At 31.5% G+C, this 16,257-nt stretch overlaps 1 protein-coding gene across 1 annotated transcript; it reads left to right on the top strand.

Annotated features, from left to right (window-relative positions):
* Window positions 1-3,084, top strand: LOC145619021 (zinc finger CCCH domain-containing protein 18-like). Its single transcript, XM_081673623.1, has 7 exons — window positions 1-842; window positions 945-1,112; window positions 1,209-1,388; window positions 2,313-2,386; window positions 2,462-2,632; window positions 2,721-2,847; window positions 3,024-3,084. The coding sequence occupies exons 1-7, from the start codon at window positions 1-3 to the stop codon at window positions 3,082-3,084; spliced, it is 1,623 nt and encodes a 540-aa protein (XP_081529749.1).
* The last annotated feature ends 13,173 nt before the right edge of the window (window positions 3,085-16,257 follow it).

Below are 16,257 nucleotides of genomic sequence, written 5' to 3'. Positions count from 1 at the left end.
ATGATTCGCCTAGCGTTTAGCCCCGATAATGTAATTAGAGATGTAGCTAACAAAGTAAAACATACTCTTAGTTTGTCTTTGCCTAACAAACTGCTGCAGTGGCAGCAGCAACTGCAACAGTTGCAACAGCAGCAGCAGCAGCAAATGTCGTTTGCTTCAGTGTCTTCTCCACTTATTAACCCCATTCAATATTGTAATCCATATCAAGGTTTTCCTGATTGTCGGCCTTACTCAAACTCGAACATGCCATTGAGTACTTCTTGGAATGTTCAGGTGGCCAATGGTCTTGAAAAGGTTCCGCAGTCCTTGAAATTTGAGGATGATTACTTAAAGCTAGGTAACTCATTAGATTCAGAGTTGCACAGCAATTATAGTTACCCTGATCAGCCTGGTTTTAGTGGATATGCTACTGACAGAGTTACAAGAAGGTCGCGAAGTTTGATTGAATTTCCCCCAAAAGTTTGCCATTACTTCAGCAAGGGGCTCTGCAAGCATGGTAACAACTGTAGGTTCTATCATGGTAATCCAATGACCCTTGAAAGTATTTCTGAGTTGTTAGGTCTCGGATCAAACGATATCAGGTTTGGGAATGGGATTGATGATCATAATGTGTTCCCAGTAGGTTCACTTGAGAAACTTGAATTAGATCTAATTGAACTTCTGAGATCAAGAAATGGAAGCCCCATTTCAATTGCCACATTGCCAATGCTGTATTATGACAAGTATGGCAGGACTCTTCAGGCTGAAGGTTATCTTACCGAAAGCCAAAGACATGGTAAGGCTGGCTACAGCCTTACTAGGCTTCTTGCTCGCTTGAGAAACAGCATATGTCTCATTGACCGGTATGGTTTATTGGTTTAATACTATGTTCTGGTCTTAATGATAATATTTCTCCTATTTTTCCTGTTCTCCTGGTTGATTAGTGAGGTTTTATCGTTCTCTAGGCCTCATGGACAGCATTCAGTGATCTTGGCTGAAGATGCTCCAAAATACTTGGAGTATGCTAGTGATCGAAGTGAGAATGGTGGAATTGTTCCGGGGTCTAGACAAATTTATCTCACTTTTCCTGCTGAAAGTGCATTCTCTGAGATTGATGTGTCCAACTACTTCAAGTAAGAGATTGTTGAAGTTTACAGTAGAAATTGCAATTCATGATTGAAAATTCTTGAAAACTGATTTATTTTGTGTTACTGTATTCTGTGCTGCAGCACCTACGGGCCTGTCCAGGATGTTAGGATTCCAAGTCAAGAGAGGAGGATGTTTGGATTTGTTACCTTTGTTTATCCAGAAACAGTTCGGAAAATCTTGTCCAAGGGGAACCCACATTTTGTTTGTGGTGCTCGTGTTCTTGTGAAACCATACAGGGAAAAGTCAAGGCTCGTTGACAGGTAGTGTGCTTTAGTGTTGTTCATTGAATCATTGGTAGTTTGTTTGATCTATGATAGTTTCCGTCCCTAAATAATAGACCACATTATTCTTGTAAATCATCTAAAAATCTAGTTTGGTAATTTCGAACATTCCCCTGCCCTGTATAATCCAAAACTCTAAATTTCCTATAGATAGGCTACCTTGTGGCATACTGGCATGACAAAGGTGTAACATTCTTATTATTTAAGGTGTTCTAATACAATATATTGAATAAAAATCCTTGAAAAGTGTAGTCTATTATTATATATGGACGTATTAGCAGTTGATTTAGCTCTTATATAGTTATATTTATATCTGATGACGCGACAATCAAGTGATCAATCATACTCATCTGTCATTATCAATAACAGAATTTTGCTCATTAGATACAAACATATAAGCAAAAGCTTTATATTTTCTCATCAAAAAATATCTCTGGGCTCGGCTGGCATTGATTGGCAGAAAAATTGTTCCTTTTCCTATTTGAAATTGATATTTAAGGAAGACTTTTTGTTTGTTTTCAATTGTTCTGCACTAATTGAGTTTGACATATATGTGCAACATACATAGAAGGGTTATTTTCTCCCTCTTCCACATTGGACTCCCTAAAGTTAGTGGATATTTGATGAAGAAAAAGTTAGTATGTCTTAAAACAACCACATACTAGTCTTAATCGCGTCAAGATGAAGTTTGTTGTGATTTAGATGTACGCGCTCTGACCCCTAAAAGTCACAACTGTTTAGACAAGAGACTTAATTTAATCTTAGGTCTTTAGCAAAATGAGTACTAATATGAAATATCTGATCATGCAGTAACGATAAATAAAACTGTGCTGTTTGGATATTTTGATCTATATTCGTCACAAATTTTTAAATGTTTGTCTATCTTATTCTCCAAATTTGTAGGAATCATGCAGAGAAGCTACAATGCTCTATGCACGACTCACATCTTTTTGATGGAGACTCTGAATTCCAATCTTGTGAGTACAATGTCATTATGAATAAACGAGCAATTGCCACAGTTTGTTCTGACAATTTATTTCTCTATTTGGCAGTGGCAAGAGCCAGTGATTATTCAAGGCTAATGAGGCTTCGATTCATGGAAGAACGTAAGGAGGCACTTGAACAGGAGAAGACTTGCCTTTCTGAATCACAATTACTGCCTGAACCATCAGCACGACTCCAATACTTTGCCAACTCGATTGATGAGTTAAAGCTTGCTCAAGGTTTATACTCTTACCAAATCTATCTTAGCCATCATCTGTTTCGGGTCAGTGCATATATTGTTGTTGCCATTATCATCGGACTGAGTAGTTGATGCTGAAAATGCAGAGTTTCCAACTTTGGAGCAGTTTAGTTCCAGGTTAAACGATCTGAACATTGGCTTTTCCAGTGAGGACAACTTCACGAACGTGAACACTAATTATGGCAGCGGAGAAAGGTACAAACTTATGCAATGCACTTAATCAAAGACATTTCTCAGAACATGTGCTAGTTCTGTACTCTAACAGGATGTACATGCACTAATCATGTTAAATTTGAAAACCGACTTAAATAAAATTGCTAAATACTATGTGATTTGCGTTATAATTGTTGCTTTGTTTGGACTCCATGCAGCAACCAAGTACTTAATCTCCCAGATAACCCGTTTGCAACTGCAACAGCTTACGATACATAACAGGAAGATAGAAGTCAGACATACAGATCAGGTTTTGCAAATACTTAGAAGCATAAATGGCACGACTTGATCATACAACTACAAGGTTTGTTTCTCAAAAGTGTGGATAAATAATAGGTCGGTAAGTTTCTATTTTTTCAAGACTTAGCGCCAATTGAGTGGCTTGCTCCCCACAGAAATTCATCACATTTTTAAGTGGTGCAATAGATGCTAATTACTAACTTATACATGGATTTCGGTACTCGAGGAAGGGAGTACTTCAGAGTAGATTCATACAGAATTTGTCATACATCATAATATCATATAAAATGAAAGGTTACATTACAACAGAGTTTAATTGCTTAGAACATTTCTTCATGTAGAATCTTTACCTTGTTGAATGAAATATGAAGCAAGTTTTTTTAGTATACAAATATTCTGTTATATGATTTATTATGTTTCTCATGCATGTTACCATCTCATTGTTATAGATACATTTGTTCGCTATTTTTATTGCTCATGTTATTCTACCCTACCAACGCAACTATAAATTTCTCAACCAATCGGTCATTCTAGTATACCTTAACCTTTCAAATTATATTATCTGAACTTATTTAAACTTATTAAAATTATCGGGACAAGTTTGTTGAGAACTAGGGACCGACCATGAACTGATTATCTTATTAGCACAATCTTATAGCTGTTTCTTTCCTAAACTCCTCATATCGTCTCTGGCTTCTCAAAGAATACAGTTCACAAAATTGTTAAGAATAGTTTAAACAAAATGCAATCAATTTGATTGTACAACTGTGAAAGTTTATCAACGGACCACATTTTTGAACTTATCTTTACTATTTCAGTAAGATATACTATGTAGAATATCCTGTGGACCCCCTCTCAAAGCGCGATTAGAGCATGTAATTAGTGTTAATTATTGTTATCTATGGAACATTGCATCAAACTCACATGCAGTTGGCATTGTTATCTTATCATCAATAGATGAAATATGAGATTTATTTTATAATTCTGATCCACTAATGTTGTTGATGTACAGTACTAATTATTTTATTATCAAGTGGAAATAAGATTATTGATTATTATTTGCAATGTTATTATATGGAAAATGTGTAAATGTGGTCCCCTCATAAGCTTGAAGCTTTAAATTTTTTTTTTTTTTTTTTTTTTTTTTTTTTTTTTTTTTTTTTGAAGAATGAATTCCTACATGTTGAAGGATTTTAAACTAAATTGTTTATCAAGTTAAACATTTGCGAAGTTCGTATCCTTAATAATTCCGAAAATGTCTCTCAATATAGTTAAAAATCTCCTAAACAACTTCTTTCTATTTATCCTCAGCTCATTCCTCTTCTTTTTTAGATTTGAAAGTAAAAGTCAACTCCATCAATAATTTACAATAATCAATAATAATGAATGGTTGTAATTAGAGTTAATACAATAATTACAATTTTGCTTGCTCAAAAAACAAAAAAAATAAATTACATTTTTATTGTAGGCTTGTAGCCATTTAAAAAATGTGCTAAAAACTACTCCGTAGAAATTAAAAAAGTTAATCTGTTCAAAGTTTGTATTATTTTTGACAAATTTTCCTTATTAATCATTGTTTGTCAAGTATAATATGGACCTTATAACCATAACAAAATTGTCAATCTGTAACCGAAAATAAAAGAAAGCCATCAATTAAAAGTTAAAACATGCTCTTAAGTTGATTCACAAATACACCATAAAGTGGTTACATACATTAGCCATCAAATATGCGTGAGTTGATGAGCTGAAAATAAATGAACAATTGACGAAAAACTAGACAAATTAGGAGCATTTAGGTTCAATAAAAGCCCACGTGGAAGCCCAAAGTGCCGAAAGATAGGAAAGTAGGGACCCAATCAACCCAAGAATTTAGGAGTTGTTGGCCACTCTTCAGTTTGCAGCAAAACAATAACCAATGTGCTTATGTGGATCAATGAGACAATATACTTTTTCCAATAGGTTATTTTCCTAGCCCACTATCCACTAATAAATCATCCAAAACAAGTAATTATGATTCCCAAAACTTGATAATGAGTAGATCATATACGAAGTATATGACTCCACCACTTACACACTACAATAATATACAATCTCACTCTCATTTATTAGTATATCATCCCGGGAAGTAATAACGGAGGAATGTTATATAACAAGGATTAGAATATTCTTAAAAACACATGGTAGAGAGAGAAAAGAGGAGAGAGATAGGAAGAGAGAGGTCTGTAGGTGGACCCATCTATTTTGGTCAGATTGTCTTACGTGATGGGGACCACATGCTGAATGTTTCACTTAAATTTTATATAGTACCATTGATTCTTTAGCAGTACTATTTAATATAGTACTATTGAATGCATATTTAATACCACTATATGCATATATAGTGTCATCGGTATTATTTGATCATCCAATAATATCACAATATGCATATGTTTGTACATATGTGTAATTACACGAATGCCCCTCGTTATGCAATTCTAAATGCATAACATTCCTTCCTTTAAAATCCCTCATCATCCCCCTATCAAGATTGTGTTATTTGGGCTAAGACAAGTTGCATTGCTCTTTTGCTCCATGTTTGATTAACATATGATTTCCTTGATCACCCTTATCATTGTTGAGTTGAATTTAAACAATATATAAGTTATCTACATAATTAATTGTTAGTTTAAGAAAATTTTATGAGTTATATTACTAGTTCCGTTTAATAACTTGGAACTTCTTACATGAATTTCTAGTTTTAAATGTACCTCTAGTCAACCTTTTCGCCGAGTAGGTGTAATGTAATCGCCGGGACGATCTTGAGGACCAAGATAATAGGGGGAATTCGGTTCTATCTTAGTTGGTGGTGGCGGTGGTGTATCATCACCGGCCATCATTGATTATAGAGAAAAAAGACAAAAAAAATTAACCTGCTCTTGATACCATGACATGTTAGAAAGAATAGAATAGAATAGAATAGAATAGCTTGTTTCTTATTAAACATAGCCCCAAATATATAAGCATTACATACTTTCCTTAACCTAGAATCATAAGATCTCCTAGAATATTAAGGAATACACAAGATAATATTAGGGAATAAATATCTTCCTTAAATATAATCATCATATATAACTAATATATAAAGCTAAACTTTTAGCTAGGCGACGAGACAGCGACACTTGGCGTTCCAACTTTTTGCCAAGTGTCGCACCACGTAGGATAGAGTTATATAGAACTCAATTTGTAGGATAAGAAAGTTAGTTTAGAATTCTATTTACAATCAAATTTGGATAGAATTTTTAGATAAAATTGTTAATTTAGAGTTTTTTTTCGATAAATTACCAATATTTCATATGTACAAATTGAATTATAATTCTATTCAAAAAATAATTAGATTATAATACTCATAAATTATAATATAAATTTATTTTTTGTATCATCATAAATTAGTTCAAAATATACCACATTTATTATTTATAATATATTTTAATCAATTAAAATAATATATTTCAAAATCTAGTACGAAGTATAATTTTATTACTGTGTGTAGACTTGTCAATCGGGTCGGGTCACGAGTCATTTTGGACAAGGTCATTAACTCATTATTTCAAGTTACAGGTTAAGAAATGTTTTTCACTAATATTATTATTAGTCATTACATGCCTACTACATAGTTCAAATCGTCACAAAAATACATCAATTCCTAACTAATTTTGTATCAACGATATGTTTTAAAATTTGACATATAGATTAAAAATTTATCTTAAAATTCAATAAACAACCCGATCAATCTCACGGGCACAACTCTAGTATATGATATATCTCAATACTCTTCCATCATCTAAAATTTTTTGCACTTGCAATGAAAATGATCTTATCTAGTCGTTCGTGTATTTTGGAATCAAATTCTTATGCCAATCTATGTCTCAATAGCAGTGTTTTTCTCGAGATGAGAGTCTCGCAACTGTACTTTACTTAAAGATTTATCGTAACCTATATATGATATGGCGAATTGGCCATATTGGCCAAAGGTAGGGTCTTTGTGTTTGTTGCATGTTTGTATGGCCTTATTGTATAAAATAAATGAACATTTTTATTGGTCCTTCTCAACTTATAAAATTCACTAGCAATAACAATTTAGTAAGAAATGACATTCATGCTTCTAATAAAAATAGCCATTTCAGTCAAACATAAGAATGAAGCAGTACTACTTTATCCCATACATACATATCAATTCCATTAATTCATAGCAAGCCAAAAAAGTTGTTTGGTTGGTTTCTCACACAAACTATCACTTGCATTGTTGCATACATGGTTGCTATGGATGAATAATATACTTGCAATTTTCTTTTTGTCAAAGAAATTAGATTCACACTTTCTATTTTATCTTTATGTGAACCAAACAAACACTTATTTGCTTGAGAGCATGTCTTGTTATTTAAAAACTACAAAAAAAATTCCACAATATAATCAAACATAAGTAAAAAAATTGTCTATTAATACATAAAAGTTACTCCAATTGATTTAAAAACTAATAATATAATCGATAATTGTCGGAATAAGGACAAGGCAAAATGCATGAAAAGTCAAAATATATGATAACTTTGGCAGTTGTCATTTTATTGTTTGGGACTTCGATATATAGCTAGGCAAAAGCTTGAATATTAATATCACATCTTTCTTATCTTCTTGGATGAAATTATTAACTAGCTAGATTAAAAGAAGTAATAAAATTGGTAAATTGCCGCAAAATTTAGGTACACAAGTGCACCCTACGCGTAACTATCTATGGGATAATGGGAATGTAATGTGTGAATGTTTTTCTTGGCCTTGTTGGGATTAGGACATTACATTTTTCTTGTTGTGGTGAGTTGAGACATTGTGTTGGCTTTAATTTGTTTCATATATAATAATGCAAGTGACGAGATTCATATGTTAATAATCGGTTCGATATGTACGGGTTTGTATGATATCAATTCTGTTTATGACAATATCTTTTGCGGTTCTCTATAGAATAACTGAATAAGTAAATATAATTAATACTTACTAAGTATATATTTCATATCATTGTCATCTCTCTTATGTATATTGTGGGAGTTCTGGTGTAGTGTTGTATGTTAAATAATATGCACGAGTGTGTGTGATGGTGAATTAAATTGGACTTTTGGTGTATTAAATTTCACTTATATGAGCTTCTCTAATAAACAAAGTATAGATTAGCTTCTCTAATAAATAATACGAAGTATGTTACAAAGTGTGTTAATGTGTTTAGAATTGTAGTAGTTGTAAATTATACCAATGATTGAGAAAATTACACTTATTAAAAACACACGCCTTGATTAAAGTCGGTGATGCATTTCCACAGTTGAGAAATATGATGAAAATGTCATAATCATTATGATTATGTATGTTTTCAATGTATGGACTATACACCAGTACTTAAAAACCTAAAATTCCCTCCAAACTTTCAAAAACACACTCCTTTTAGTGTTTACTAATAGCCTAATCGTAATGTGACATATGTCCCAAAAAAAACCCCTAATCGTATATATAGGTATACAAACTTTGTTCTCTTCGACTAAAGTTGAGGAAGATGGAGTCTTGACTGATGAGTAGGTTTCAGAGCTTTGTTTTGTAGCCAAATTGAGTTAAGGACAAAAGTATTGAAAGAGGTATAGTTGTAGCATGGTTTAATTTGTCAAATTCATACATAGATGAAGTAATTGTGGGTCCTAGCCACTTAATTAGAGCTATGATAATAATAGGTAAAATAATAATATACTTAATTAGAGCTATGACAATAATAGGTAAAAATAATAATAGACCCCAATAATATGATCTTGCTAACGAACATCTGAAACATTAGATAATAAGCAATAAAAATACTTTTTAAAGTGATACTCCCTTCGTCCCCAAATGATAGTCCCTTATGGGCAAAAATCACGAGAATTAAGAAACTTAAATAAAAGTAGTAAAATTACATTGAAAATATAAATTTACATTGGGTATGTAAAATAGTAGAGAGAGAAAGTAATAAAAGTACATTGAAAAACAAAATTTACATGGGAAAGTTAAATTTGCACAAATATTGTTGTAATTGGAGGAAATTTTGATAAAAAATTAATATTAATGGTACTTGAAAAAAGCAAATGGGACTATCAATTTGGGACTAAAAATAGGCCATAAGGGACTATCATTTGGGGACGGAGGAAGTATTAATTTTGGAATGCATGTCTAATTCATGCGTTGATCAATGTAATTAATGTTCATTTTAATTTAATACGAGTATTTCTTTTTAGTTATCTTATCTAACGTTCCTGAGGCGTCCATTAATTTTTGCCTATTATAAAACTTAATGGCTGATTTGGTGATTAATAATCGAAACAATAGTAATACTCTTATTTGTATGTAAACTTTTTTTAATAAAAAATAATTTTATATAAAAAAAAAAATCACATCCTGTCTTATAAAAGCTTGGTTTTCTTATAATTTATCTGTCAGACTAACATACACAGAAACACATTACACAAAGGATTTTAACGTTGTGTAAACATAGAGGATGCCCCACTTTCTCACGGTGAGAAATAAATTTTGTTTCTCACATGACATTTTCGTAAATAAACCAACAACTTTATTCAACCGTGGAGCCCACAATATTCAACTGCATAATGATTTATTCACGAAAATTCCCCCATGAGAAACAAATTTCGTTTCTCACCATGAGAAACAGGGAATTTCCCGTAAACATACATGATGCACATAGAATCTTTAGTTTGATATACTAATCTAGTTGACATTTTATATGAGGATGAGAACTATGGGGCATGTACGTAGTTTTGAAATATTAAGTAGTAATAGAAAAATAAATAAAAAGTATAAATGAAATTATTGTGGACAACAGGACAAGGATTATCATAGGCTCATAGCCAATGACATGCAACTATTCATTACAAAATCATACTCCATACATGACTCAAAAAAGGTATTGTACAAAGTTTTTCACGACAAAGTGAACAATATGAAAAAAAAAATGATCACAAAGCTTAAGAATCAACCACATAGTATATTATGCGTACTCTTGATTGACATGTATGTATATGTATATGTATAAGTGTATAACATATACAGTATATTAACATTACATCATTGTAACCTGCTTTCTTAATTATCGGTTAGTTATTAATTACTTTAATTAGGTACGGATTATGGAGTATACCTTTACAAACTCAAAGTGGAGGAAGTATATTTCAAGGGTTGTGAGACAAAATAAAATGTCTCACACCATAAAATAATATAGCAAATGTACTAGGAAGAGGGAGAAAGGAAGAGAGAGATAGAGAGAGTGAAAAAAGGTGAGGTAGGGCCCACTTTTAGAGTCAGAAATGGATTCACGTGCAAAAACGACAAAAAAAATTGGGACCACAACTACTGAGAGTATATTTTGTACCACTGAGGATTTTTATAAGTACCACTAAAACTGCAATGAGTATCACTGTGAGTGTATTTTGTACCACTGAGATGTAATGGTATTATTTGACAGCCTAATTAGACATTTGAATCTTTTTTTAAATATCACTAAAATTATATTTTGTACCACTGAGAGTGTATTTTGTACCACTAAATCTAAAATGACAAAATTTAAATCTCGTAGGAAATGACCAACCTACCCCTGCAAGACACTTCTAAATCTCTCTCAACCATGTACATCAGTTTACATTCTTAAGATTTTCTATTCTTTTTAGAGTTGATCAAATCGCTTACTTCAAGGTACATTGTATTTATATCAACAAAAATGAAGCATAAACTTTAGGATATGATATGATATGAGTGTGACAATTTGATTCTTCTCTCCCTTAATTAACATAGTTTTGATAAATTAATCATGTTTCCGAATTACATTATCGATGAATATAGCTAATTGTAGCAAAAGTTATTTAAGTGGAAGTAGCGAATTTTGTCCGTTGCAAAAAACACCCATATTTATTGTTTTTTTTTTTTTTTTTTTTGAGGAATTGAAAAAGTAGGAATTATATATAGGACGTCTAAATGTAAGATCAACACAATCTAAATGTAATGTGTCAATCAAGTCTTGATTGTGTCGTTTCCTATGTCTAAGGGCGTGCATCTAGCTTTTGGTGGGCCTTCTTTAGTACACACGTGGAGAACATTAAAGGGCATGTCCCTACATTAATGTAAACAAAGTTTAAACTTACTTTATTACGAGTATGTTAAGTTGAATGTTAATGTAACTACTCGTATCTTACTATCCTAATTAAAGTTGTTATGGAAATAAGAAAATACAGAATGAACTTATCTTGATGTTGCGATGTACTAAGTCGACATATGTTGCGTAGTGGTGAATCACTGTCTTAAAAGACGATTTGGGCAATCTAGTAGTGTGCGTGATTGGCATTAAATGGTTGCCCTTCAAGATTATTAGCAAACCTTCAAAATTAGTGTGTGGTCGGCTGACCACACCAAAACACTAAACAAGTAAATCCTGACTGATTTTCCGACCAACTAATCCCTAACCGACCGAGTAATCCTTGAATAATTAAATAATTCCTGATTTACTCAAGTAATCCCTGACCAACGACCCTTGTAACCCTTTAATAAGTAATTCCAGCCATACGTCGTGGCTAATCACGTATATATGAAACTTTGTGAATCCAAAAGTGGTTGTCAAAATGTCTTAAATCATTTTTCCATTTTGTGTCTTTCCTCTCTACACACTCACAAAATTGAATTAAATGAAAATGACTTGCTCCATATTATAAATGAGTTCAATGACCAATTAATTGTGTTTTCTCTTATATCTAAGTGTATTGATCTAGCTATATACCTCAATTGAGCGAATTTGATTACCATGCATTCGACTTCAGCAATCCCCATTACCATCTTGCAAAATTTCGATCTATACAGCTTATGACTTAGAAAATATGGTGGATACATATTTACGTAGTATTTTAGTCAACTTATTTAAATTTATGTTGATTAAATCAAAACCATCTTACAAAACGTTGATCCATAACAACTCATATTTAAGAAAATCTTGATAACACATTCTTGTAGTTTAATTGACTTAAAAGTATATTTGAGTGTTTGCGGAGATGAATTAAGTTCTTCATATAATTTATTTTATTTTATCGATCCCCGAGATCAACCTAGCACTTTAGCCTCGTCAAGAGTATATACAAGTCACAACATTAGTAACATGGAGTAATACGTATGCAACAAAGACAGTTGCAAAACCTAAGGTGGTCCATACATACTCCATATGTAACAAATCATTAAGTCTTCGGTATTATACTTGATTCGATTTTTATGGACAAAATTAGCAACATTACTAATCAACCATGACGAGCTTAAGCTAAGAAAGATTCGCAAATATAGCAAAACTAAAGTTTAATTAGTCAAATCATAGCATGTAATCACCTAGTTATTCTTCGAACGACGTGCTAATAAACAAGGATTAATTAATAACTAATCTACTCCAACTTGTACTTAAAAAATATTGTCAAAAAAAAAAAAACTTGTACTTAAAAAAAAAAGCTATAATAAGAAAGGAGAATCATGAAGTTCACTTTGTCTCCTCATTATGTTAAAAGATCGAGTAATGAAAATTTAATGACCCCACCATAATTCTTATCTTCACTAACACTAAACAATCCTTTTTGTCGATCCATGCATATATGTATAGAAGCATATATTATAAAGATTTTAATAATTTATGTATGTATGCATGCATGCTTAAATTTTAATGACAATTAATCAACGGTTGTCCTACAATTAACGGTCGCTTTTAACTAAGGAAAATGTAGGGCTTCCTATTAGGGGTATGCTACAAATTTTCACATGGGAAATGTAGTGGTTAGAATGTGATATTTGATCTTGAGATTAATTTTAATTACAAAATTAATGCTAAGCTAGTTAAATTATGCCCTTTTGGGTATGGATCAGCTAGGCAAGTTCAATTTGAACGGGAGAAGACACTAAGACAGAAGGATCCTTCTGTATAGCATGGTAGTTCGAGTTGGATTAGGCTATATAATACTCATATACTCCCTCCGTTTCATAATATACGAGTAATTCTTGTTTGTGTTTTTTCATGGTATTTGAAAAATAGAAGGAAAAAGTAGATGAAGTACATTAATGAAAGTAAAAAGTAAAATTATAGACAAAAGTTAGAGAGAGAAAGTGGAAAAAAGTACAATACATGTGCAAAATTCAAGAGTAATTTAGAAAGTACAATGAATAAAGTTAAAAAAAGTGAGGGTATAATGATCTTTACATACTATCCAAAAATAACAACATAAACAATATTTTGGTACTCCACATTAGGAAAGCATGAACTATATTATGAGACGGAGGGAATATATGTATATATGGTATTCTCTTGCATCGGTTTCTAATTGATACGTAGTTATGTATGTTTGGAATCTTTATAGCTTAAGGGCCTTTTCTTTTATATTGAAATTCAGTTCAGTTCAGTTCAGTCAGCTCAGTTTAGCTCAGCTCAGTTCAGTTCAGCTGAATTTCAACATATGAGAACAGGCCCTAACTCTATAAAAAAATTACTTGAAATATGTGAAAATAAAGTGAATAAAACGGGCCCCCTTAAACCTAAACATATCATTCTTCTCTCTCCAATATGGAAAACATTTCACACAAATGTATTAATTAATATTCTGTATTATTTTAATCTCGGCTTTAACAAAAAATTTATATGTATTTGGCCACACGCTATCATAGGAGTTACTTTGTTAGTGTGGTTATTTCGTCAGTATTATAGGGACTACTTTACTAATGTTATAGGGGTTATTTGGTTAATATTATAAGAATTACAAGTATTTTGCTATTTTACAAGTGATTATATACTTCCTCTGTTTTTTTTTTTACTTGCAACACTTCTTCTTTCACGCTTGACGACGCATTATTACAATCGTTTATATCTTTAATAAGCAATATGTAAAAATTATAAACGTTAGATATTAAAATAGTATAAAACGAGACGAATCTAACAAGATCACACATGACTATATTTTTTCTTAGCTATAAATCGTCAAAACTAGTTAAAGTGGAGTACATAAATAGTGTAAAAGTCAAAGCTAGTCAAAACGGAGGAAGTATATGATATGATCAATCGTACGCAAGACATGCTACATCGTTTATAGGGTTTTAAGATAGCAAGTTGATGCTAGTTACGGAAAAAAAGGAAGCACAAAAGATGAGAAAAAAAAGGTTACCGTAAGATGAAGGCTGAAGTGGAAGGCACTGGTTACCACGTCACAAAAGACTAAAATTGTACTGAGATCTCTATCTCTTCATTCCTAGCGACTGATGTGGGTCACCTTCCCCAGCATCTATATTCTTACTTACGCCTTTGTTTTTTGTTGTTTTGTTAGTGCAACTAATTTCTGAATTTCTTTGTGCTCATCATCTCACTCATTTTAATTATTTTAAATATGATTCTATTTATTTACGGAGTATTTTAATAAGTTGGTAAACAAGTTCTTTGAATAGATTCAGCTCTGAGTTATTTTGGATCGAAACATATGGAATCAAACTCTACTTATAGGTTTAAAAAAAAAAAAAAAAAAAAAACATGTACACAAAGGTTGTATTTATTCGAGTTGGTTTAAATTTCAAATTATGTAGATATGGGATCAAATGAATATACATCAGAGTCGTGTATATTTAATTTTATTGCTCAAGATGCAAATCTTCGACACTTCAAGTATTCGACTATTTGTGGTTCAATAATTATTAAGGAAATAAGAATGAATAGATATGTACAGCGTCTACGAGTGTTCAACGTAACCCTCTTATTTATTTTTATTTTTAATAGTCGTAACCCTTTTTATTTAGGGCATGTTCTCTTCAGCTTAATTTCAATTTATTTCGATTCAGTTCCAATCAATTCAGTTTAGTTCCTAATTTCCTTCTCTCAGAAACAATTCATTTTAGCTCAGCTCCAATCAGTTCTTAGTAAATCAAAACAGGCCCTTAACAAAAAGTTATTCTTATTTATTTATTTACCCTTATATTTAAAGATTTAATATCACATCATAAAAACTAACTAATATATAATGTTAAACTTTTAGCCAGGTCACGAGGCAGCGACACTTGGCATTCTAACTTTTTGCCAAGTGTCGCGCACGTTGGATAGATTTAAATAGACTTCATAAGATAAACAAAAGTTAATTTAGAATTCTATTTGGATAGAATTTTAGGATAAAATTGTTAGTTGAAGTAGTTTAAAGCGTAAAACACCCATTTTTAATATATACTAATAGGTTAAAATAATATACTTCACAATCTAATAGAATTTTATTACTATATAGATTTGTCAATTAGGGTCGGGTCATGAGTCATCTCGGATTGGGTCACTTTTAGGTTACGAGTCAAGAAATGTTCAACCCTTGCCCAAAGTTTTGGGTTCGAGTCAACCCAACAGGCTTTGAACATTTATTTTGCTTAATTTATTTTTTGCTAATTTTTTAATATACAAATCAAACATTTCCACCAACATCATCCTTTAAGTACACTTGTCGCATTTACAATAAAAAATTTCCCGCCAAAACCCTATTTTTTCTTTAAAAAAAATAAGATAGCTAATAATAATAATAATAATAATAATAATAATATGCCTAAACAACCTAAACAATAGAACAATAATAACAACTTAAATAAATAAAATATTTTTAATTGTTAATCTATAAAATGTTATATTTCCATTTTTTTGGTGAAGAAATGTATATTTTCTTGATTCTTTAAAGGTCAATATATAATATGTATGGTTTGTTTTCTACTTTAAGAAAAAAAAAAAAACCTCAATTTAACACATAACATGTCAGCAAATTAAAATGAGAGATCAGTACTCTATATTATCGAATCTAATTTAAAATAGTTTGATAACATAAATAGATACTTTGTACGAACATTTTTTTTTTTAAAAAAAATTTCTTGTAAATATCCGAGTGTTGCTTGGGCTAAAAACTAGTAACTTTATATTATTATAAAAAAGTTTGGTAAAATATAACATAAGTTATATAAAAACTTAAAAAGTATAATAGAATTTTGTGAGGATGGATAAGGCTAAACGGGTACACCCTAAATCTATACCCACCGCACCACACAGAGCGGGTCGCGGTTTTATCTCTATCCTCACCT

The sequence above is a fragment of the Chenopodium album genome, chromosome 27 (genome assembly GCF_948465745.1).
Source record: "Chenopodium album chromosome 27, dcCheAlbu1.1, whole genome shotgun sequence".
Lineage (NCBI taxonomy): Eukaryota > Viridiplantae > Streptophyta > Magnoliopsida > Caryophyllales > Amaranthaceae > Chenopodium > Chenopodium album.
This window is presented reverse-complemented; position numbering and strand designations above follow the sequence as displayed.

What these genes read in the sequence shown, in the direction of transcription:
- LOC145619021 (XM_081673623.1), top strand. Translation starts at nt 1, where the DNA reads ATGATTCGCCTAGCGTTTAGCCCCGATAATGTAATTAGAGATGTAGCT. An exon ending in TGAGTTAAAGCTTGCTCAAG is followed by an intron (nt 2,633 to 2,720) that starts GTTTATACTCTT and finishes CGGACTGAGTAG; the next exon opens with TTGATGCTGAAAATGCAGAG. An exon ending in AATTATGGCAGCGGAGAAAG is followed by an intron (nt 2,848 to 3,023) that starts GTACAAACTTAT and finishes GACTCCATGCAG; the next exon opens with CAACCAAGTACTTAATCTCC.